The sequence below is a fragment of the Scyliorhinus torazame genome, chromosome 12, assembly GCF_047496885.1.
Source record: "Scyliorhinus torazame isolate Kashiwa2021f chromosome 12, sScyTor2.1, whole genome shotgun sequence".
Classification (NCBI taxonomy): Eukaryota; Metazoa; Chordata; class Chondrichthyes; order Carcharhiniformes; family Scyliorhinidae; genus Scyliorhinus; species Scyliorhinus torazame.
In genome coordinates, this window is record NC_092718.1 from 15,382,701 (window position 1) to 15,406,909 (window position 24,209).

The window sequence follows — 24,209 nt, forward strand, 5'->3', positions numbered from 1 at the left end:
TATGGAGGGCGCGAGCTATGAAGAGAGGTTGAGTAGATTAGGATTATTTTCATTAGAAAGATGGAGGTTGAGGGTCATTGAGGTCTGCAAAATCATGAGCGGTTTAGACAGGGTGGATAGCAAGAAGTTTTTTCCCAGAGTGTGGGACTCGATTACCAGGGGTCACAAGTTCAAGGTGAGAGGGGAAAAGTTTCAGGGAGATATGCGTGGAAAGTTCTTTACGCAAAGGGTGGTGGGTGCCTGGAACGCATTGCCGGCGGATAGAGGCGGGCACGATAGTGTCATTTAAGAGGTATCTAGACAGATACATGAATGGGCAGGGAGCAGAGGGATACAGATCCTTAGAAAATAGGTGACAGTTTTAGATAGAGGATCTGGATCGGCGCAGGCTTGGAGGGCCGAAGGGCCTGTTCCTGTGCTGTAATTTTTCTTTGTTCTTTGTATATTATGATCCAAATGCACCAATGAAAGTCATAGCAGATGCTAGTCCTGTAGGATTAGGAGCAGTGGTAGTGCAAAAACATGCAGAAGGTCCTAAAATCACTTCCTTTGCAAACAGATCTCTGACAAATGTGGAGAGAAGATATTATCAGGCCGAGAAAGAGGCCCTAGGATTGATGTAGGCATGTGAAAAATTCAATGCATACTTGTTCGGCATTGAGTTTGAATGAGTGACAGATTACAAACCATTAGAGATTATTTATTCTCCCAGATGCAAACCGTTTGCCAGGATTGAAAGATGGTCTTTGAGACTCTGGCAGTACAAATACGAGAAGGTTCACGTTGATGAAAAGATGAATATTGCTGACCCACTGTCACAACTACTGACAGAGTCAAACACACAGATCCTCACAAGAGAAGGAAGCTGAATTGTTCATGTGGTGTGTGCCAGTTCAGGCTATACTCACAGCAATGAAAGCTAGAGAGAATGAAAGAAAGTCAGACAAAGATCCAGAATAGATGTCATGAGACAGAGATTCCACTCTGGAAACGGAGAATGGCCCATTGAAGGTTTACAAGATGAACTACGCACAATGGGGAAGTGTGTTCTCAGAGGCTGCGGCCTTGTAGTGCTGCAAAAGCTTAGGTCAGGACGACTGGTGACACTTTTTCATGAGTGTCATTTGGGAATGGTTGATACTAAGCAAAACTTATGAACCAAAGTATATTGGCCAGGGATAGAGTAGTTTGTCAAAACATGTCGTGAATGTCAACTTGTCAGCAGAGCCAATCCACCAGAGCCAGTACATAGCACACTATTAACAACTGGACCATGGGAGAATGTAGCAGTTGACTTTTTAGGCCACTTTCATCAAGAGAGTCCATACTAGTAGTGATTGATTACGGCAACCGTTACTGTGAGTATGTTGTGATGAAGTCTACAACAGCAGCAAAAGCAGTGTCTGCAGTGACTGAAATATTTGCAAGAAGGGCAGCACGTGGCACGATATTTAGCACTGCTGCCTCACAGCGGCGAGGACCCGGGTTCGATCCCGGCCCCGGGTCACTGTCCGTATAGAGTTTGCACATTCTCCCCGTGTCTGCCTGGATCTCACCCCCACAACCCAAAGGTGTGCAGGGTCGGTGAATTGACCATGCTAAATTGTCCCTTTAGTTGGAAAAAAATAATTGGGTACTCTAAATTTATATTAAAAAAAAGAAATATTTGCAAGGCTTGGTCTACCGGTCATTCTGGATTCAGACAATGGGGTAGAATTCATTTCACAGACTTTTGTAGATTAGAGGCAAGTCAGACATTCACCATCACCTCTAAATGGCCACGGGCAAATGGGAACATGGAACAACAAAAACAATCCTTAGAAAAGTGGATGAGGATTGCTCAGACTGAGGACAAAGATTGGAAGGAGATGTTGCAATCAATATGTGGTCATGTATCGAGTAACGTTACACGCCACGCTGGGAAAGAGCCCAGCTGAACCGATGTTGAACAGAATACACGCGCCAAGACTCCAGAGCTGAGGGACATCAGCGTTGATCAGGACATTCAAGATCATGAGAGAGAAAAAAAGAGAGCGTGATTCTCTGACCCCGCGCCGGGTCAGAGAATCGCTGGGGGGGGGGGGTTCAAATCACACACCGCCGCTCCGACGTCGGTCCGCCGATTCTCCACCGACCAGAGAATCGGCGCCGTTGGCATTGGCATGGCTTCATGCGGGCCCCCTGGCGATTCTCCCCACGCGATGGACCGAGTGCCCGCCGAGTTAGGCCGAGTCCTGCCGGCGCGTTCTCATGTGGTCCTACTCGGCGAGACCTCGCCGTTCATGCTGCCCCCCGTGGTGGCCTGGTGGCCTGGTGGGGGGGATCTGACTCCGGTGGGGGGGGGGGCTCCACGGTGGCGGGCTCCACGGTGGCCTGGCCCGCGATCGGGGCCTACTGATCAGCGGGCGGGCTTATCCCGGTGGGGGTCTATGTTCCTCCGCGCCGGGCCCCTGTAGGTCTCCGCCATGTTGCGCGGGTCCAGTGCGGAGACGGCAACCCATGCGCATGCGTGAACTTACGTCAGATTTGGCGCGCATGCGCAAACTCGTGCTGGCTGTGGTGCGCATGCGCGGACCAGTGGCGCCCGTCCTGACGCCCGTATCGGCAGCTGGAGCAGCGTGAGTCTCTCCAGTGCCGTGCTGGCTTCATGTGTGGCGCAGGATCACTGATCCTAGGGACCAAATGACGCCGTCGTAAAATGCTCTGGCGTTTACGATGGCATCAATACTTAGCCCCAGGTACGGAGAATCCCACCCAGGGTGCTGCATATGCAGACTATAGAAGGAAAGCTAGTCAGTTTAGTGTGATGCCTGGTGATGACATACTGTTAAGACGGGACAGTCCGAATAAGATTTTACCCCAAGCCTTACACTATCATTGCCAAGAACTGAAACAGTATAACTGCACTTTCCAGAAAGAGTTTTGCATACTAGGAATTTTTCATGTGACAGAGTGTCATGGTGACAAACACACAGCAGCAGATGAACAATGTAGGGGCTGGGGCAAAGTTGACATTCATCAATCCAGAAGTTCAAGCCACCGATGTTGATGGCAGACAGACAGGGGGAAACATCAGTTCCAGAGGGGACGACAATGCTTCCTATCCCTGACACAATGGCCAGCATTCCTGAGACAGCAGGCAACCACAACGTGAGAGGAGACCCCCAAAGCCATATGAAGATCTTACATGATTTAGCAACAGAACATGATGTTGCAAATCAGTTTGGAGGAACAATTTCTGATTTAAAGCAATGTGATTTTCATAGAATCATAGAATTTACAGTGCAGAAGGAGGCCATTCGCCCCCATCGAGTCTGCACCAGTCCTTGGAAAGGGCACCCTAATTAAGCCCACACCTCCACCCTACCCTAGTAACCCCACCTACCCCACCTAACCTTTTTTGGACACCAAGGGCGATTTACATGGCCTAACCTGCACATTCTGGACTGTGGGAGGAAGCCGGAGCACCCAGAGGAAACCCATGCAGACATGGGGAGAACGTGCAGACTCCGCACAGACAGTGACCCAAGCAGGGACCCTGGAGCTGTGAAGCAACAGTGCTAACCAGAGTGCTACTGTGCCGCCCATTTTATGGAGATAAACAACAAATCTTGACACAAGCTGCTCTTACGATTTTGAAGTTCCTGTTTGTGATGTTTGCAAGTACACAAGAAAGCAATTGGTGTGGATCAGTGAGCAGCATTGATGAGTATCATAAGGGATGCCGCAGTTAAATAGTGAAACAGAATTCCAAAGTTCAGTTTGCATGAGGCGAAGAAACAGAGAAATAGCAGTTCCAGAAAGTAAAATACTGAGCAAAAGACTGAAACTATATTGGACTGTGATGCACTGAACTTACCTGACATTGGTAATTGAAGAAATTCACTCACTCAGTAAATTAGGAAAATTACAATTTGCTAAATTTGTTTGCAGTTTTATTGCAGTATATTTAGTAAAGGGATGGAGTCCAAGCTACAGACACAAAGCAGAAAGTGAAGGAAAGGTTGACTGACATATAAATGTCATACTCAGATTTGGATTGCTGTGCAAGAAGTTTGACATAAATGTCATTGTTAGATTTTGAAAATTCATATCATTGCTTGGAAAGTTGTCATGTAGGATAATGAAGCAAGTTCAGATGAAGGGAAGAAAAAAACCATAGACGAAACAAAGATGACAAACTTTGGATTTAGTAAAGGAGGAATACCATAATGAGTTTGGATACTTGTACTGTATTGCATGTTGCGATTTGCTGAAGCTCCACTAAGGTCGGATAACACCTGATCGGAAGTGAGCCAACATGGCGGATTAAATGATGTGACACCTGCAGCTAAATCTATGACTTCAAGTATTATTCATTCAGCCTTGGTTGTGACACTCCCCCGCCCCCCCCCCCCCCCCCCCCAATCCCCCCTCACCACCCCAGCTGATGAGCCCTCAAATGCTTGCTGTTTGAGCTCACACATGAAGAATGGCCATTTACTTGGGCAAAATGCCATGAAAGCTTATCTCGGCATGGGGTTAGCATCTTCAGGGGAGAAAGACAGCAATTTAGAGGGGAAGAAGAGAGTTATTTTATGAATACTGAATTCATGAATCCTACATTAATCACACATGTTATTTTCTTTCTCACTTGGTGTAAGATGAATGCATGATAATGACTCTTCTGTGATTTATTCAGTAATTTTATGGTTTGAATATATTTGTAAAGCAATACATAATAACACGACTATTGAGATCACAATGTCCATCATTTGCATTCCTTTTTGCAAATTAAGGTTCTGATCCTTTTTTGTATAACACTGATTCTACAGACATCACAATAGCATCCCCAGTCTAACATAATTTCAGGACTACTTTTAACTGTTATTAAAACTGCTTTCAATTAAATGAGAACTGCATTATTATATTGTTCGTATATATATATTTCCTCTATGTATTATACATAGACAAATTACATTCTTACCATTTGAACAGCAGCTAATTTATATTAATAGTGTGGAACTTCTGGCCTCTTCTAGGCTACCAAGGATACAAATCTATCAGCCAAGCCTTCTTTCTACTGTTGATCATTATCCTGTAATTGACATTAAAAAGTGTATCCCATCCAAAACAAACATTCTCATTCTTCTTCTCAAATCCCTCCAAAGCCTCGCCCCCTCATATCTCTGTAACGTCCTCCATAGAATCCCTACAGTGCAGAAGGAGGCCATTCGGCCCATCGAATCCTTGGAAAGAGGTTTATTGAAGCCCATGCCTCCACCCTATTCCAGTAACCCTACCTAACCTTTTGGACACTGAGGGGCAATTTTAGCATAGCCAATCCACCTAACCTGCACATCCTTGGACTGCGGGAGGAAACCGGAGCACCCGGAAGAAACCGACGCAGACATGGGGAGAAAGTGCAACCTCCACACAGATAGTCGCTCGAGGCCAGAATTGAACCCGGATCCCTGGCGCTGTGTGGCACCAGTGTTAACCACTGTGCCACTGCCGCCAGCTCTAAAACCCTCTCTGATCTCTGAAATCCTTTAATTCTGGCTCCTCGTGCACCCCAATTTTCTTTACTCCACCATTATTGTCTGTACTTTCAGCTGACTATGTCCTAAGTTGAGGAATTCACTGCCTAAGTCTCGTAGATTCTCTATGTCTCTCTTGGGCGGCACAGTAGCGCAATGGTTAGCACTGTTGCTTCATAGCGACAGGGACACAGGTTTGATTCCTGGCTTGGGTCACTGTCTGTGCGGAGTCTGCACGTTCTCCCTGTGTCTTCGTGGGTTTCCTCCGGGCGCTCCGGTTTCCTCCCACAAGCCCCGAAAGACATGCTGTTAGGTGAATTGGACATTCTGAATTCTCCCTAGAACAAGAGACCACACTTTTAAGTAAAGGTTGGGAGATTTCAAACAGAAATAAAGAGGAATTTCTTCACTCAAAGGGTTGTGAATCTGTGGAATTCTCTACTCCAGAGTGCACTGGACACCCGAACATTAAACAAATTTGAAGAGGAGATAGATAGGTTTTTAATTAGTAGCGGGATGAAAGGTTATGGGGAGTGGTCAGGAAGGCAGAGATGGGGCTGAGATGAGATCAGCCAAGATCGTACTGAAGGTGGAGAAGGCTCGAGGAGCTGAATTGCCTACTCCTGCTCCTAGGGGCAGCACAGTGGTTAGCACTGTGGCTTCACAGCACCAGGGTCCCAGGTTCAATTCCCAGCTTGGGTCACTGTCTGTGCGGAGTCTACATGTTCTCCCCGTGTCTACGTGGGCTTCCTCCGGGTGCTCCGGTTTCCTCCCACAAGTCCTGAAAGACGTGCTGTTAGATGAATTGGACATTCTGAATTCTCCCTCAGTGTACCCGAACAGACGCTGGAATGTGGGGGATTTTCACAGTAATTTCATTGCAGTGTTAATGTAAGCCTACTTGTGACAATAAAAAGATTATTATATTATTCTCCTTTAAGATGCACCTTAAAACCTACATCATTTGTCCTAATATCATTTTATGTCAAATTTAATTTGCCAACTATTTTGTGAAGCGCCTTGGGATGGTTTGCTACACTAAAGATGCTATAGAAATACAAGTTGGTGTTGTGTAGATATCAGGTGGTGTTAGGGTCACGCTGGGTGACTGCCCATCTACTGCAATATCCTAGGAGATTTTGATACTCATGACAAATTGCCACTTGCATGAGACACTGAAGTCCATATCATAACGGAGCACCTTTGTGAGAAAAAAGGGAAAATATATGTATAACAGATCTGATGAATGCATCGTAGATCAAATTTTGCATTGCCATGTTTAAGTTGTTTCAAAAACTCTCTCATTTTGGGGGGATAGATAATGGGAGACATCTGCGGTGAGGGGAAGGTGGGAAAGAATTCACACAATTTTCTAAATTTTATTTTACAACTATGAATAATGTCTTGTGCGACATTACAATCCACAATTCCAGTAACTCTACTGTTGAAATAACCATCCTGATTTTCTCATACTTGAATCAATATTGTTAATTACTATGAAGAGGCAGATCAAGTGCCATGCAATGTAACATGTCTAGGTATAATGAAACACCATTTTCTTGACATGTTGGTGCAGTTGGTTTACATCGAGTCCTACTGTAGCACATATTTTCATCGCCAGTAAGGCAAAGATTGCAGAATCAGTTCGCTAAAATGTTTGGAGTGTAGTCCTTGCTAATATAAAAAGCATGGGTTAAGCCCCTGTACTAGCTGAGATAGTTCTTTGGACCAGCTTTTGCTACTTCCTCCATTATATCATGGCATCATGGAAAGTCAGCTAAAGATAGAGCCATGTAGACAGCTGTGGTTAGTAAACCCCGGGCAACCAAAGATGCTCTATGAAACGAGAGAAGGGGCAGCGCAGTGGTTAGCACTGCCGCCTCATGGCGCCGGGGACCCGGGTTCAATTCCGGCCCCGGGTCACTGACTGTGTGGAGTTTGCACATTCTCCACGGGTCTACATGGATCTCACCCCCACAACCCAAAAAGATGTGCAGGATAGGTGGATTGGCCGTGCTAAATTGCCTCTTAATTGGAAAAAGGAATTGGGTACTCTATGGAGTCATAGATGTTTACAGCATGGAAACAGGCCCTTCGGCCCAGCTGGTTCATGCCGCCAAGTTTCTATCACTAAGCTAGTCCCACTTGCCCTTATTTGGCCCATATCCTTCTATACCCACCCTGCCCATGTAACTGTCCAACTGTTTTTTAAAGGACAAAATTGTACCCTCCTCTACCAGTGCCTCTAGCAGCTCAGTCCAGATGTTCACCACCCTCTGTGTGAAACAATTCTCCTCTGGTCTCTTTTGTATCTCTCCCCTCTCACCTTAAACCTATGCCCTCTAGTTCTAGACTCCTCTACCTTTGGGAAAAGAGTAAGAAGTCTTACAACACCAGGTTAAAGTCCAACAGGTTTGTTTTGATGTCACTAGCTTTCGGAGCGCTGCTCCTTCCTCAGGTGGGAAAGAGGTCAACTATCTACCTTATCGATGCTCCTCCTTATTTTATAGACCTCGATAAGCCTTCTACGCTGTAGGGAAAAAAATATTTTTAAAAATGGAAGGAGAGAGAAGCAAAGATTAGAACTCAAGGCTGAATCTCCTAATCAGCCCTTCCCTGTGTAATTCTCTGACCGGTATTTGGAGTTGGGTGGGAAAAAAAGGGTTTTTCGCTATATTTCTACTTCAGCCTTTTGGGAGTCAAAGAAAACCACTGGAATCTAGTTTTGCAATTAAATGAAAGGAAAATGTGTGCACGGTATTTTCAATGGCAGAGCGTTTCATCAGCGCCAGCATCACACACAGCGAATTATAAAGATCTTATCAGTGGGCCGGGTAAGCTGATTTGAAAGTAAATTTATGAAGTGTGGTTGAGTCACCATATGCTGAACAAAAAATGTTTTGTTGCAGAATCATGCAGCGGAGTATCTGAATGTAATCAATAAGCAAGTTTTGACCCTTCCTGCGGTGGAATACAGAAATATGCCAGCTGACCACATTTCAGCGGCGTAAGTAATGCCAGTCACACTATTAATCCTAACCTGACTCTTCATTGTTTAGTAATTTAAAGGCAATGTTACACCTTATTGAAAGTACTCCCTGTATTTTATTGTGAAGAAATTAAAGTCTGGGAGTGCTTCGCGGTTTAGGCAGCATCTGTTAGTGTGTCGATAGCCTTTCATCAGAACTGGAGAGGGGCAGAAAGGTTTTTATTTCAGATTTCCAGCATTTGCAGTATTTTGTTTGTGTTTTAGTAGGTAAAATACTGGCCTGACATAACCTATGGAGAGGCATATAAGGTTGAGTCTCCCTACCTGATAGACTGCTTTGTGGCATCAAAAGATCAGAGCATCTCCTTGCATCCAGGAGAGACACTGTTGGAACTAACAGGAGCCAGGATATATGGACTGACGAGAACTGAACAACTGTTTTTCTTTATAAAATGGCACAGTACTTTGAATGAAGAATTTACTACTCCCTCTGGACTCAAATTCCTCCACAAATGAGATATTATTTGTTGCTGAATTTATTATTCTGATAAGTCATCGACCCAAAACATTAATTCTATATTTCCCTTTCCACAGATATTGCTCAACTTGCTGAGTGTTTCTAGCATTTATCTGTTTTCTTTCAAATTTCCAGCATCTGCAGTATTATATTTTTTGTTAGTTGTAACTGTTGCGGGCAGTTAATGTGGGTATTGTCTTGAAATGTAATGATGTCGAGGAGGTGGGAGTTTGCGATTATAGTTAAATAAATATGGTTAAATGTCTCAATGGGTTAGTTTAGAGGAAAATCTCAGGGTGACAATGTTAGAAATGCAGGTCTCTTTAAGAGCAAACCAGAGCAAGCTTCAAAGTCATTTGAGAGTCGGTGATGCTTATTAAAGCCTGTGCGGAAGAGCTGGGTTTTTCCCTGGTGGGGGTCCAGTTGCTTCTGGACTGGGAGAAGATCCAGAAGGGAAGAGTGGAAACCGGAACTATAATATAACAATAAAACAGTTTTAAATTACAGAATGTCTTCTCCTGTCCTATTCGGCAAATTGATATTTACCTGTGAAACACAGAGGAGAGGGCCTGAGTGGTGAGGGTGTGATATCCAGGGGTTTGTTGGCTCCAAGATGAGCAAATATATGCCATGGGTTACCTGATTTCTGCAATGGTCATTGCTGCCTGTGTAGCCCTAAGGGAATGATAATCAAATTTAACCTTAGATGGCCCATCCACCCCAGTGTTTGAATAGCCTATTAATATGAACACAAGGACTTTTTTTTTAGCCTTTTATTATTGTCACAAGTAGGCTTACATTAACACTGCAATGAAGTTACTGTGAAAATCCTCTAGTTGCCACATTGCGGCGCCTGTTCAGGTACACAGAGGGAGAATTCAGAATGTCCAATTCATCTAACAGCACGTCTTTCGGGACTTGTGGGAGGAAACTGGAGCACCCGGAGGAAGCCCACGTAGACACGGGGAGAACGTTCAGACTCCGCACAGACAGTGACCCAAGCTGGGAATTGAACCTGGGACCCTGGTGCTGTGAAGCCACAGTGCTAACCACTGTGCTGCCCCTAGGAGCAGGAGTAGGCAATTCAGCTCCTCAAGCCTTCTCCACCTCCAGTACGACCTTGGCTGATTTCATCTCAGCCTCATCTCTGCCTTCCTGACCACTCCCCATAACCTTTCATCCCGCTACTAATTAAAAACCTATCGATCTCCTCAAATTTGTTTAATGTTCGGGTGTCCAGTGCACTCTGGAGTAGAGAATTCCACAGATTCACAACCCTTTGAGTGAAGTAATTCCTCTTTATTTCTGTTTGAAATTCTCCAACCTTTACTTAAAACTGTGGTCTCTTGTTCTAGAATGGCCAACAAGGGAAAACTGCTCTTCGTCTACCCTGTCAATCCTCTTTAGCATCTTATAAACCACAATTAAATCTCCTCTCATTCTTCCAAACTCCAGGGCGTATAGGCCTGAACTGCTCAATTTCTCTTCACAACCCTTCATCCCTGGAATCAATCTAGCGAACCTTCCTTAAACCGCCTCTGATGTATTTACATCCTTCCTCAAGTAAGGGGACCAAAACTGTGCTCAGTGCTCCAGATGCCCCACACAGTTGCAAATCAGTTCCCTATTTTTATACTCTATTCCATTAGCAACGAATGCCAACTTTTCATTTGCCTTCCTTATTACCTGCTGCGCCTACATACTAAATTTCTGCAATTCATGCACGAGGACCAAAATGGAGAACCTCATACTTGTTCATGTTAAATTTTGGCCCACTCACCTCAGCTATCCATATCCATTTGTAAATTTCTTATTTCCTCATTGCGATTTGCTTTCCCACCTATTTTACTGTCATCTACAAATTTGGCTACAATACATTCTGGCCGGATTCTCCGACTCAACGTCGGGTCGGAGAATCCTCGGGGGGGACGCGAGAATCGAGCCCCGACAGCGGCTTCCCCATTCTCTGCCGCAGATTCTCGGGTGCCCGCGGGATTCCTGCCGTGCCAGTCGGGGGGGGGGGGTTGATAGCGCCCCCCCCCCCCGGCGATTCTCCGGGCCCCGATGGGCCGAGTGGCCAAGGTGTTTGGCCGAGTCCCGCCGGCGTGGGTTACTCAGGTCCCACACGGCGGGACCTGGAAGGTGAGTCTGCGGGGGCCGTCCTGGAGGGCGGGCGGGGGGGGATCTGATCCCGGGAGGGTCCCCACGGTGGCCTGGCCAGCGATCGGTGCCTACCGATAGGCAGGCGGGCTGGTACTGTGGGGGTCTATTTTACTCCTTGTTGGGCCCCTGTAGGGCTCTGCCATATTGCCCGGGGGCCGGCACGGAGAAGGGAACCCCCGCGCATGCGCGGAAATACGCCAGCCATAGCGCACATGCGTGGAAATACGCCGGCCATTCCATGCATGTGTGGGATCATGCCAGCCGTTCCGCGCATGTGCGAACTCGCGCGGACCGTTCTGCGCCGGCTGGAGCTACGGCGACCACTCCGGCGCCAACCTAGCCCCCTAGGAAGGGGAGCATTCTCTGGGACCGTTGACGCCGGAGTGGTTGGAGCCGCTTTTCACGCCGGCATAGGGACATAGCCCCATTATTGGAGAATCCCGCCCTCTATCTCTGCATCCACGTATTAATAGAGATTGTAACTAGTTGGGGACAGAGGACTGAACCCTGTGGCACAGCACTAGTTACAGCTTGCCAACCAAAAAAAAACATTTATCCCCACTCTCTGCTTTCTGTTGGTTAGCCAATATTCTAGACAAGCTAATATATTACCCCCAACCCAGTGGAATCTTACCTTGTGTATTAACCTTTTGGGCAGCACCTTACAAGTGCCTTCTGGAAGTCCAGATACAATACATCAATAGTACCCCCATTATCCACTTTGCTTGTTACAACTTGGAAGAACTCTAGCAAATTAGCCAACATGATATACCCTCCATAAAACCATGCTGACTCTGCTGGATTGTGTTTTGACTTTCAAAATGTCCCGTACTACTTCCTTAATAATGGATTGCAACGATTTCCCAATGACAGATGTTAAACTAACTGGTCTATAATTTCCTACTCTCTGCCTTTTGAACAGGGGTGTTACATTAGCCTTTTTCCAATCCACTGGAACCTTTCCAGAATCCAGGGAATTTTGGAACATTATAACCAACGCCTTCACTGTCGCTGCTGCCACTCCCTTTAAGACCCTCGGATGCAGGCCATCAGGCCCTGGGGTCTTGTCTGCCTTTGATCCTAATAGTTTGCTCAGTACTTTTTCCACACTGACAGTGATTGTTTTAAGTTTCTACTTTTCAAAAAGTCTGCATTACCTGCTACTTTTGGAATGTTTGTAGTAGCCTCCACCCTGAAAACCGAGACAAAATATTGATTTAGTGTCTCTGCAATTTATGTGTTCCCCATTACCAATTGCTCAGTCTTATCCTCTAAGAGACCAATGTTGACTTTAGCTACCCTCTTACTTTCTATATGCTTCTGAAATCTTTTGCTATCTGTTTTTGTATTTTGCGCTAGATTTCTTTCATAATTTACTGTTGCTCTTTTTATTACTTTTTAATAACCCTTTGTTAGTATTTAACATTTTCCCAATCTTCCAGCCTGCCCTGACCTTTACGATATGATATGCCTTAGTTTTTACCTTTATGTTATCTTTAACCTCCTTTCTTAACCACGGATGCATTTTCCCTCCTCTTAAATTTCTTTCTTCCTCTCTTAAATTTATTTCTTCCTCTCTGGAATATATTTTAGTTGGGAGGAATTAAATATCTCATTAAATATCTGCCACTGTTCATCAACTGTCCTACCTTTCAGTCTTTCTGCCCAGTTCACGAAGGCCAAATCTATCCTCATGCCTATTTAATTAACTTGGTTTAACACCAGAACCCCAGAGTGAGACTCAAGTTTATTACTCTCAAACTGAATTTTAAATTCAAGCATGCAATGATTACTCTTCCCCAGAGGATTCTTTACTACAAGATCATTAATTAATCTCATCTCATTATCCAATACTAGTATACCAAAACAGCCTGTTCCCTGGTTAGTTCAGCAACATATTCTTCCAGAAACAATCTCTGATACACTGATATGAATTCTCCCTCGAGGGCACCCTTGCCAATTTAATTAATCCAGTCTATATGCATATTAAAATCACCCATGATTATTGACATACCTTTCTTACAAGCATATAGTATTTCCTAGTTTATACTGTGTCCTACTATGGAACTACTATGAGGGGATCTATAGATTACTCACAACAGGGACTTCTTTCCCATGCTATTTCTACCCAGACTGATTCCACATCTTGATCTCCAGTACCAATATAATTTCTCACTACAACACTTAGCCTTTCCATTACTAACAAAGCTACACTTCCTCCTTTTTCTTTCTGACTATCCTTCCAAAACACTGACTACCCTTGGATATTCAACTCCCACACATGGCCTTCTTGTAACTATGCCTCAGTAATCGCCACCAAATCATATCCCATTGTCTCTATTTGCACTGTTAACCCATTAATTATATTCTGAATGCTACGCTCATTCAGATACAAAGCCATTAAATTTGTCCTATTATTATTTTTCCCTACTCTTGTACGATTCCCTTTTGCAATATAACATTCACACACTCTGTCCCTTCCTTCAATTATCTGGTAACAATTAGCCTCATCTTAACCTATACTCCTACCTCCTCATTACACGTTGATTTTTAAAAATTCTATGCAACTGAACCCCCGCCCCCATACTCCCACTGCAATATTTAGTTTAAAGCCTACTTTACTTATTTAGTGCACGTGACTCACACATTGAATGGTCACTTGTGTGAAGGATTGTTGATACCTGACCATGAACTGAAGTCACAACATGCCTTCAAAAGTGGAAGGAAAATAACTGAAAAAGAACAAAGAACAGTACAGCACAGGAACAGGCCCTTTGGCCCTCCAAGCCTGTGCCGATCATGATGGCCGAACTTAAAAAACAACCTTCTGCCCTTACGCAGTTCGTATCCCTCTATTCCTTCCCTATTCATGCACCCATCCAGATGCCTCTTAAATGTTGCTAATAAAATCGAGAGTTTTGTAGTTGACGAGTAGCTTCAGAAGTTCTCTGAACAAATGGATAGAATTCAAAAATAAATGTGCAGCTTCAGAGGTCTGCGTATTCGATGAGGCCTGCAAACCCCAGTATTTGCTTGTACACCATAATTATTCTGATGCATTTATGAGGTACTTCATATTGGAAACCATTCCTTGCCACCAAAAAACAATAATGTTTTTCATTTAGTCCACTGCCTGTCAGTAAAATAATGAAGAGGCCTGTTGCTTACCCACCTTTGAGTAAAAAGCATCACGGTATCCAGTTATGGAATGCACCTCAACATGCCTCACCTGGAACACAGGTGAGTTCATTATCTATTTTGTATTTACTGTTTGTTTTTATATTTAATCTATATTGAATACATTAACAATACCTACACGTTTTCCACCTGCCAATAATGGTGTCAAATTAAGAGTCATTTGTCCAGTTACAGATTATTAGTCAATCATATGTTCTTGAATACTGAAGATGTATGCAGCCTTCGGAGTAATGCACTAAAGCTGATGGGGAAGAAAAGAGATATTGGTGTTCTGGTGACTAGATCTGTAGAGTTTGATGGTCAATGCTCTACATCAATAACTGGAGAAAATGGGGTCCCAGGGTATATTTATAGGACAATGCATAACAAGGGCAGCACGGTAGCATTGTGGGCAGTACGGTAGCATTGTGGATAGCACAAATGCTTCACAGCTCCAGGGTCCCAGGTTCGATTCCGGCTTGGGTCACTGTCTGTGCGGAGTCTGCACATCCTCCCCGTGTGTGCGTGGGTTTCCTCCGGGTGCTCCAGTTTCCTCCCACAGTCCAAAGATGTGCGGGTTAGGTGGATTGGCCATGCTAAATTGCCCATAGTGTCCAAAATTGCCCTTAGTGTTGGGTGGGGTTACTGGGTTATGGGGATAGGGTGGAGGTGTGGACCTTGGGTAGGGTGCTCTTTCCAAGAGCCGGTGCAGACTCGATGGGCCGAATGGCCTCCTTCTGCACTGTAAATTCTATGATAAGATAAAGCATACTATTTTGTCCTGGTGTGGTTAGGGTTCAGATAGAATAAAGTGTTCAGTTTTGGCCACCTCACATGGTGGGTGACAGTCAGGCTTTGTAGAGGGAGGGTAGATTGGAATACTACTGGGTTGCTCCCTTTCGAACATGGCTTGCTGCCAGGAGCAAAGCATCCATGATTTTACTACAGTGAGAAGGTGGTTGGATTAAGTTGCTCTTCTTCAAATATTGGCTTTATGATTTATTCCTGTTTCTAAAAGCATGCTATCGCCTCACAAATTTGTCTTGACAAGGTTTTCTTTCAAAGTAAATAATTTTGAATAACATTTCAATCACCGATAAGCTCCTCAATTTGGGTTATTACAGTCTTGACCAAACTATGGACACAAGGTAAATTCCTGATTTGAGATGACCATCACTGCCTTTGAAATCAAGCCTGTAATTTACTGAGTCTGGCACCACGTAGTCCTGGTAAATTTGAAGTCAATGTTGGAAGGATCCTTCCTGTTGATTCCCTTTTTTCCTGTTCTTTATTTTCGCTGTTATCATTTTGATCCATGGATTAATGGACATGTGTCTTTAAGTCGAGCAGGGGAAGTGAGGAATTCAAATGTTACAAAAGAGAACACTGTGCTAACTTTCGGACAACAGAACTCAGACTTTTCGGCACCCGAAAGATCGGTGGGGCTCAGTTCAATTGGTTGGCTGGTAGCCAATGTATTTGCCAAAAGGCCATATTGTACAAAATAACAGGCAGTGATTGGATCCTGCCTGAGTGGGATAATTTGCAGAGAGCCAGGGGAAGGACAGAAAGAGTCCTGGATGCTCAGAGGAAAGAAGCTGCTCTTTCTTCCTCTCCCTCGTGGTTTCTCCAGAAAAGCTGCATAGCTGTACAAGTGCCCAGGTATCATGCTGTCATCAGCAGTGCCAGGGTGCCACCCTGCCCAGAGGGTGAGCACGTGGTGGCCTCCGATCCCTTGGGAGACCCCCCCCCCTCTAGTGCCGTTCCATCTGGTCCACGTCTGTGGAGACCAGAACTGAACGACGCTCGCCCGAGGTCTCCAATGTAAGGGAGTTAGATCCCACACCTTTGGGTAGATTGTGGGAATGCATATTAGCATGAGATTAACGGTCTCACTCTAATATACAGATTTGCTAAAAAGTGATCCCGCCCACAATGGGCGACATTCACATTGCGACGTCTCACGAGATCGCGTTAGATCTCACGAGGAATGGCGAGCCAGGTCGATCTGGGAAGTGGGATCACCCGGCATCTACCAGTCACATTGCGCCACGCCACGCTGCCTTCCGGGCACTACGCAGCTGGTAAAAATCTCGCCCTTTGGGTGTTTTTCTAAGAATGGTTTATTAATTTCTATTGTGTTGCAACTCCGGGTCAAGTGGGGCTGGAATTGACAGCGCAGTAGCCCAGGTGGTCATAACAATGTGGATCTCAGAGAAAGTATCCCAGTTGCTGGACACATATTTTGCACAAAGGTTGTAGTTGTTGGACGTCAATCACCCCAGCCATAGGACATTGCTGCAGGGGCTCCTCAGAGTAGTATGCTGGGCCCAGCTATCTTCAGCTGTATCATCAATGACCTTCTCATTCATCATCAGGTGAGAAGTGAGTTTATTATGGCAGCACGGTAGCATTGTGGATAGCACAATTGCTTCACAGCTCCAGGGTCCCAGTTTCGATTCCGGCTTGGGTCACTGTCTGTGCGGAGGTTTGCACGTCCTCCTCGTGTGTGCGTGGGTTTCCTCCGGGTGCTCCGGTTTCCTCCCACAGTCCAAAGATGTGCAGGTTAGGTGGATTGGCCGTGCTAAATTGCCCTTAGTGTTGGGTGGGGTTACTGAGTTATGGGGATAGGGTGGAGGTGTTGGCCTTGGGTAGGGTGCTCTTTCCAGGAGCCGGTGCAGACTCGATGGGTCGAATGGCCTCCTTCTGCACTGTAAATTCTATGATTTCTATGATTTACTGATGTTTTCACAATGTTGAACACCATTGCAATTCCTCAGATAATATAGCAATCTGTGTCCACATGCAGCAAGACCTGAATAACATCCAGGCTTGATCTGACATGTGACAAGTAACATTCACGCCATACAAGTGTTAACAGAATCCAAGCTGGTTGGTGAAGTCAAAAACCAAGACACCGAGCTCTTCCTTACTGAGCGAGTGATGTGATTTTGTTCTGTCTCATATCACTCCTCCCACAATCAAGTGTCCCTATTTAAACAGACAATAATCAATAAATCAAACAAAAATTACAGGGGTGACATCCTCTGGTAGGGCACTTGTCCCCTATTTATTTGTGATTAAAATACTTAATTAGAAAATACCCTTTGCCTGAGTATCTTAACAATATAATTAGTATAATTAACATATTGTTAACAAGTGCCAGATGATGACTCTCTAACAAGAGAGTGTCAAACCACTTCCCCATAACACACAATGGCATAAACATAACAGCCTCACAGTAGCAACACCCGAGGGGTCATCACTGATCAAAATCGTAACTGCACCAGCCACATCAATTCTGTGGCTACGGGAGTAGGTCAGAGGCTGGACGTTTTGCTTTTTGAGGGCAACTATGGATCGCTAATAAATTCTGGCCTTGTCAGCAATGCCCACATCCCAAAACAAAAATTTAAAAGGAATCTTCCTTCATTTCGTGAAAATGCCAACCTATCCAGCACGATTTCAGAGCCACTTGATGCCCTGTGGTATCTCAGTTTTCTTCAAGGGTGTATCTAGGCAATTAGTACCATTATTCAAAGCTGAGACTGAACCTGATGTCAGCGGAGCTGTGCTTTCCAAACAGGGTCAATTGTTAGTGCAGGAACTTTTATATCCCCCTGCTCTGATCTATATTCCCAGTAAAACATGTATGATAGGATAGTTTCAGGTTCAGTCTCTGGTTTGTGCTTTTGCTGATGCTGGACACATGATTTTGAACACTGGATGTGTAGAATTGAGTTTGGGTATGATGCTTCATGTTCAAATATCCTGGCAATGTCCTGGTATAAGCAACATGTGAGAAATGACAATCTGGTGAGGTTGCTTGTAAATTCCAGCATAATTCTGTATCTTTTGGAGAGCAGAGAGAATTAGGGATAAAAGGTAAACTTAGCAAATATTGTTGCCTTGCAGTCGACTCAAAGTCATTCTGTCTGTGCAGGCCAGAAACTATTTGCATTAATTTTAGCTGCAGCATCATTATATTTATATCTGCACTGTATGAAGACCAACAATAACATTAATTGCTCATTTCTACAAGTGAAAAAAGCTGTTAAAAGATATTTCTGAAAACTCGGATGAGTAGAATCTATATTAAAGTGACTGATTTTGCTCAATTGTATTAAACATCAAACCTACACATCTACATATTACTACACAGTTTTAGCTACTTACGTACTTGAAAATGCAATAAGAAAAATTGAATTTCCCGTCTGAACCAGTCATTTATAGCTTATTAGCATATGTTAGTGTTCACAGACTCTAAAAGGCTTTAGGTTGTTTTACCAGCACGAAATTACATCATTTGGCAGCAATAGAAAACAAGTCATATTTTTGCCTCCAAGCTATTAGTTTATTTCATAACACACATCTGAAACAAGATTGGAGTGAAAATGTAATCATGCTACCTTATTGTACTGTAAATACAGGTCTGTGCAGTCATGTATGGCACAATTTGATTCCTTATATATTCACCAAAGGTTGGGTGTGATAGATTAATGCATTAGAAAAGAAGGACTGTAATTCCATGTTTATTCTGGTGTTATTTGAAGGTGTTTATGTTTATGGGTGTATGGAGGGAGATGATTTCTATTTCTGTTTGCTGGTACATATCTTCCTTCCTCTTTGTCTTCAAATTAATCCCTTTGCTGACCTCAGTGTATGCACCTCCTCACCCAGAGAGAGTACAGCACACGCCACATTTGCAGACCTCTGCCAAAACCGCTCTTAGCCAGTTACCAGGAAGTGTGGTGAGGACTGTGTCTTATTCTACAAAGGGACAAAGTGTGTGTGAAGATACTCGAAAAACCCTTCCCTCTTAGCCTCTGCTCAGTACATTCAGCATCAGTATGGATTGGATCAGAATAACAGTGATTCGCATTTATAAAATATCTAACAAATGATGAACATCTCGAGGAGTTTTGTAAATGGGGGGGGGGAGGGTGGCGAACACCAAGTAAAAATAGATGAAAAAATTAAGGAAGTGAGTAAAAACATGTAGGTTTCAAGAAGGCTTTTGATCATGGACCATAAGACATAGGAGCAGAATTAGGCTACTTGGCCCATCGAGTCTGCTCCGCAATTCAATCATGGCTGATATTTTTCTCATCCCCATTCTCCTGCCTTCTTCCCAGAACCCCTGACCCCTTATTAATCAAGAACCTATCCATCTCTGTCTTAAAGACACTCAGTGATTTGGCCTCCACAGTCTTCTGCGGCAAAGAGTTCCACAGATTCACCATCCTCTGGCTGAAGGAATTCCTCCTCATCTCTGTTTTAAAGGACCGTCCCTTCAGTTTGAAGCTGTGTCCTCTGCTTCTAGTTTTTCCCACAAGTGAAAACATCCTTTCCACGTCCACTCTATCCAGGCCTTGCAGTATCCTGTAAGTTTCAATAAGATCCCCCCTCATCGTTCTAAACTCCAACGAGTACAGACCCAGAGTCCTCAACCGTTCCTCATACGACAAGCTCTTCATTCCAGGGATCATTCTTGTGAATGTCCTCTGGACCCTTTCCAAGGCCAGCACATCCTTCCTTAGATACGGGGTCCAAAACTGCTCACAATGGAGACAGAAAGAGATAGCACCGTGAAGAGTTTTTTTTTAAATTTAGAGTGTCCAATTCTTTTTTTTTCCAATCAAGGGGCAATGTAGTGTGGCCAATCCACCTACCCTGCACATCTTTATTGGGTTACGGGGATGAGACCCACGCAGACACCAGGAGAATGTGCAAACACCACATGGACAGTGACCTGGGGCCAAACCCGGGTCCTCAATGCTGTGAGGCAGCAGTGCTAACCCCTGTGCCACTGTGCCGCCCTGCGATGAAGAGGTTTTTAGCAAGAGAATTCTAGAATGTGTGGGATGTGGTGGCTGAGGTTCTTCAATCAATAACAAATGGTAGACTAGAATATCGGAACTGATGTCTCTCTAGTTTTGTGCTAACATGGTACATGACTAGCTATCCCAAGTGAGTTAATTTGAATTTTCTCCCTTCTTTAAGCTGCACAGCACCATTAGTCTCTCAGGTAACTACCCCCACAGAAATTGCAGATATTGCACATTTCTATATAACAGTCTGGCATAAATGTAAAGAGTCAAATAATCACTTCTTAAGTCGTCCATACAAGCCAGATTATCCTATCTGCACTTAGTGGCTTTTTCCTTGACTTCAGACAACATCAGGCTGAGGGAACCTATTTCCTCACCTGAGGTAGGCTGATGGCAAATTGAGGAAAGATAGGTATTGGACACTGTCCATAGAAGAGCTACAAGACTGGTTGGACATGTTGGAGGCTTAATGTATAAAGAAAATCTGGAGAAATTTGGGTGTTTGGGCCTTGATGGGTGTGGTGAACGTATTGCTGCTACAATTCACCATTGTATTGTATTATGTTGATGTCCTTGTGGGCTCTGCCTGTGGCTCCGCCCCCTCGGGGATGGTATATAGATCTGCAGCCTGTAGGCGGCACTCAGTACAGAGCAGTCGCAGGCAGGCACAGATCTAGCTTATTAAAACCACTGTTCACTTCTACTAACCGTCTCATGTGAATTGATGGTCGCATCAATGGGGAGATCACTAATTGTAAAATAGTAAACAGCATGGAAAGGTAAATTCGGAAGCAAATGTTAATTATATTACAAGAGTACAAGGACCACAGGTCAAGTTAGTAGAATATAAAATTTGGACTGATTTGCGGAGATTCTTCAGTTGCAACAAGGAATGCTATATGGAATGGACTACTGACAGAGAAGTAAAGGTAAAATCCCTGGAATCATCTAGGAATCAATGGGGATGCTTCAATGGGGAACCTTTGGGATGGATGAGCTAAAATGGGCCGAGTATTCATGGATAGTCCTGTGCACGTCCTAATGACTAATTTAAGCACAGCAGATTACCTGCCTATAGCAGGGAATGGAACAAAGACTCCTCTGTCATGGACAGGGTAACCTGACCTGTCCAGGATGTCATTACTTAATACATCATATTTGTGCCAGCCAAAAGAAATAAGAGCTAGTGTCAGAGCAACCAAAAGGATGTTTGGGGAAGGTGGAAGTGACAACTTGTGGTAAGGATACCAAGATTTTTTTTAGCTGTGTTGGGAGTCAGCTTGGAACTGAAAGGTCACTGATGAATTTTGCAGGACAGATTCAGGTGGATCTTTGAAGAAGAGCAGGTGACTTCTCCTGCTGTCCTGGCCAATACTTATCCTCAACCAACATCTGAAATTGATGGACCTGGTTCTTTACTTCATTGCCATTCATGGGAGCTTTCTGAGCACAAATCGGCTACTATTTTTCCTACATTGCAACAGCCAATGCACCATAAAAAGTTATTTATTGCATGTAAAGCGATTTAAGTCTACTGAGATCTAACAATATAAATGCAAGTCATACTTTTAAATTACCACTTTGCATCGGTCTTCACGACTGAAGACCATGCTTACTTTCCAACATTATATCCTACAGTTGGCACTAATGTTCAGCGTGTCAACGTGAATGCGGATATAGTTCTGGCTAGAATAAGGGGTCTTAAAATGGTTTGGGTTGCTGGTGCTGACAGCATTCACTCGGATGCTCAGAAAGGTGGAAACTGAGCTCAGCAAGCCTCTTTATTAAACATTTAACAGCTCACTAGTGCCTGGAATTGTTTTCATGGACTGGCAGATGACCCATGTGGTGCCAGTATTGAAAAGGGGCAGAAGTCAGAACCAGAGAATTGCAGGCCCATTAGCTTGACCTACGTTATAGGCAGGTTGCTGGAAGGGATCATTAAAGATACACGGTATGACCGCCTTGACAGTGAAGAGGCTACTCGAGACTCTCAACGTGGATTCTGGAAAATATGTTCGCACGTCACCAACCTCGTTGAATTTTTGGAAGAAGTTTATGAATGTCTATAACCTATCTGATATTGTATCACCTTGATATTCAAATCCTGTGGAATTAGCAGGCACATTTGGGGTTGCATTAGTAATTGGTTGCATTCTGGTAGTTAAAAAGTTGTTATTAATAGCAGTAGTTCTGTCTGGGAGCAGTGACTGGTGGAGTCCCACAGGGATTGGCTTTTGAGCTGTTACTGTTTACGTTCTTTATCAATGATCTGCATAATGACATTGCAGGTCTTTAGTTCATGCAAAAATGCATATGGGTGTTAGAAATTTAGATGAGAAAAATAGATTACAGCAGGTCTGAATGCAAGTGGGGAATGGGATGGCAGCTGGCGGATGTTATTTAATACAGCGTATTTACAGGGATAGGACTCGTGCCAACCATGTATATACACCCTGAGAGTTACAAACTTAAGGCTGTTGAATGAGGTGAATGATATAAGACTTGAAGGACCCTGGCCAGCTCTGCAAGGGTAATGCAAAAGCAAATAGAGTGTTGGATTGTATTGCCGGGTAATTGAATACAGAACAAGAAGTATCAGGCAGAAGTTCATTTGCATAAACTACAACGTGTCTGTCGTAATCTCAGGAGTCTTAGTGTGTTTTACAGCCAATGGAGTACTTCTGAAGTCTTGTCACTGGTGTAATGTGGGAAAGACTAAAGTGTGGAAAGAGTAAAGGAGCTGGGACTTTTCACAGTCTGAGTATTTGGGGTAGACCATTTAGGACAGAGATGAGGAGACATTTCTTCACCCAAAGAGTGGTGCGCCTGTGGAATTCATTCCCACAGGAAGTAGTTGAGGCCAGGACATTGAATACATTCAAGAAGCGGCTAGATATGGCACTTGAGACGAGTGGGATCAAGGCTTATGGGGAGAAAGCAGGATTAGGCCATGAGTTGGATGATCAGCCATGATCGTGACGACTAGCAGAGTAGGCTCAAAGGGCTGAATGGCCTCCTCTTCCTATCTTCTATGTTTTTATGTTTTCATGGTAGAGAAGCGTAGACTGAAAGGAGTGTTTCAAATAATGAAAGGATTAAATCTGGTCCACGTGGATAGGTTATAGGGCAGATCGGTTGCAGATTTCAGAACTGAGATTTTTGCGATGCATAGTATTAAGGATTACAGAACCATGGTGGTCTAGCGTTATGATGCAGATTAACTATGATCCGAATGAAGGGCCAAATGGCCAATCCCTGTCCCTATATTCCTATTTGGGTTAGAAAGGTTTGGGGTACCAGACAAATGCATGTAAATGTAGACCTAGGTTAGATGTCAGGAAATGTTTCTTTACACAGAGAGCCGTCAACCTGTACTTGAAAGGTTTCACAGATTCATAGAATTGTTACAGCGCAGATGTGAAACATTTGGTCTATTGTGTCTGCACCGGCTCTCCAAATAAGTATTATGATTTAGTGCTTTTCCCCATAGCCCTGTACATTGTTTCTATTTAAATAATCATCTAATGTCCTCTTAAATACCTTGATTAAATCTACCTCCATCACACTTTCAGGCAATGCCATCCAGAACCGAACCACTCGTGTGAAAAACAACATTGTGTAAATCACTTTAAATTTGTGCCCTCTCATTCGTGATCCCTTTATGAGCAGGAACAGTTTCTCCCGATCTGCTCTGTCCAGCCCCTTCATGATTTTGAACATTTCTATCAAATCTCCTCTCCTTCCCCTCTCCAAGGAGAACAGTCCGAACCTAGAATCATAGACTAGAATCATAGAAACGTTACAGCACAGAAGAAGGCCATTCGGCCCATCTTGTCCATGCTAGCCCAAAAACACCCATTTAGCCTTTCTAATCCCACTTTCCTGCATCCAGTCCATAGCCCTGTAGTTTACAGCACTTAAGATGCAAATCCAGGTACTTTTTAAAATAGTTTAGGGTCTCTGCCTTCACCACCAACTCAGGCAGCGAATTCCAAATTCCCACTACCCTC

The 24,209-nt window shown here is 44.1% G+C and overlaps 1 protein-coding gene across 6 annotated transcripts in view; it reads left to right on the forward strand.

Moving 5' to 3' along the window:
• iqch (IQ motif containing H) overlaps positions 1–24,209 on the forward strand; it is a 303,610-nt gene that overhangs the window by 41,868 nt on the left and 237,533 nt on the right. For 4 of the 6 annotated variants that reach the window (XM_072470436.1, XM_072470433.1, XM_072470434.1 and 1 more), the window contains exons 3-4: positions 8,429–8,526; positions 14,314–14,428. In XM_072470436.1, coding sequence (XP_072326537.1) covers positions 8,429–8,526; positions 14,314–14,428 — 213 coding nt within the window. Of the gene's footprint in view, positions 1–8,428; positions 8,527–14,313; positions 14,429–24,209 lie in introns of those variants that run through there. The other 2 variants (XM_072470437.1, XM_072470438.1) reach the window with 2 other exon arrangements.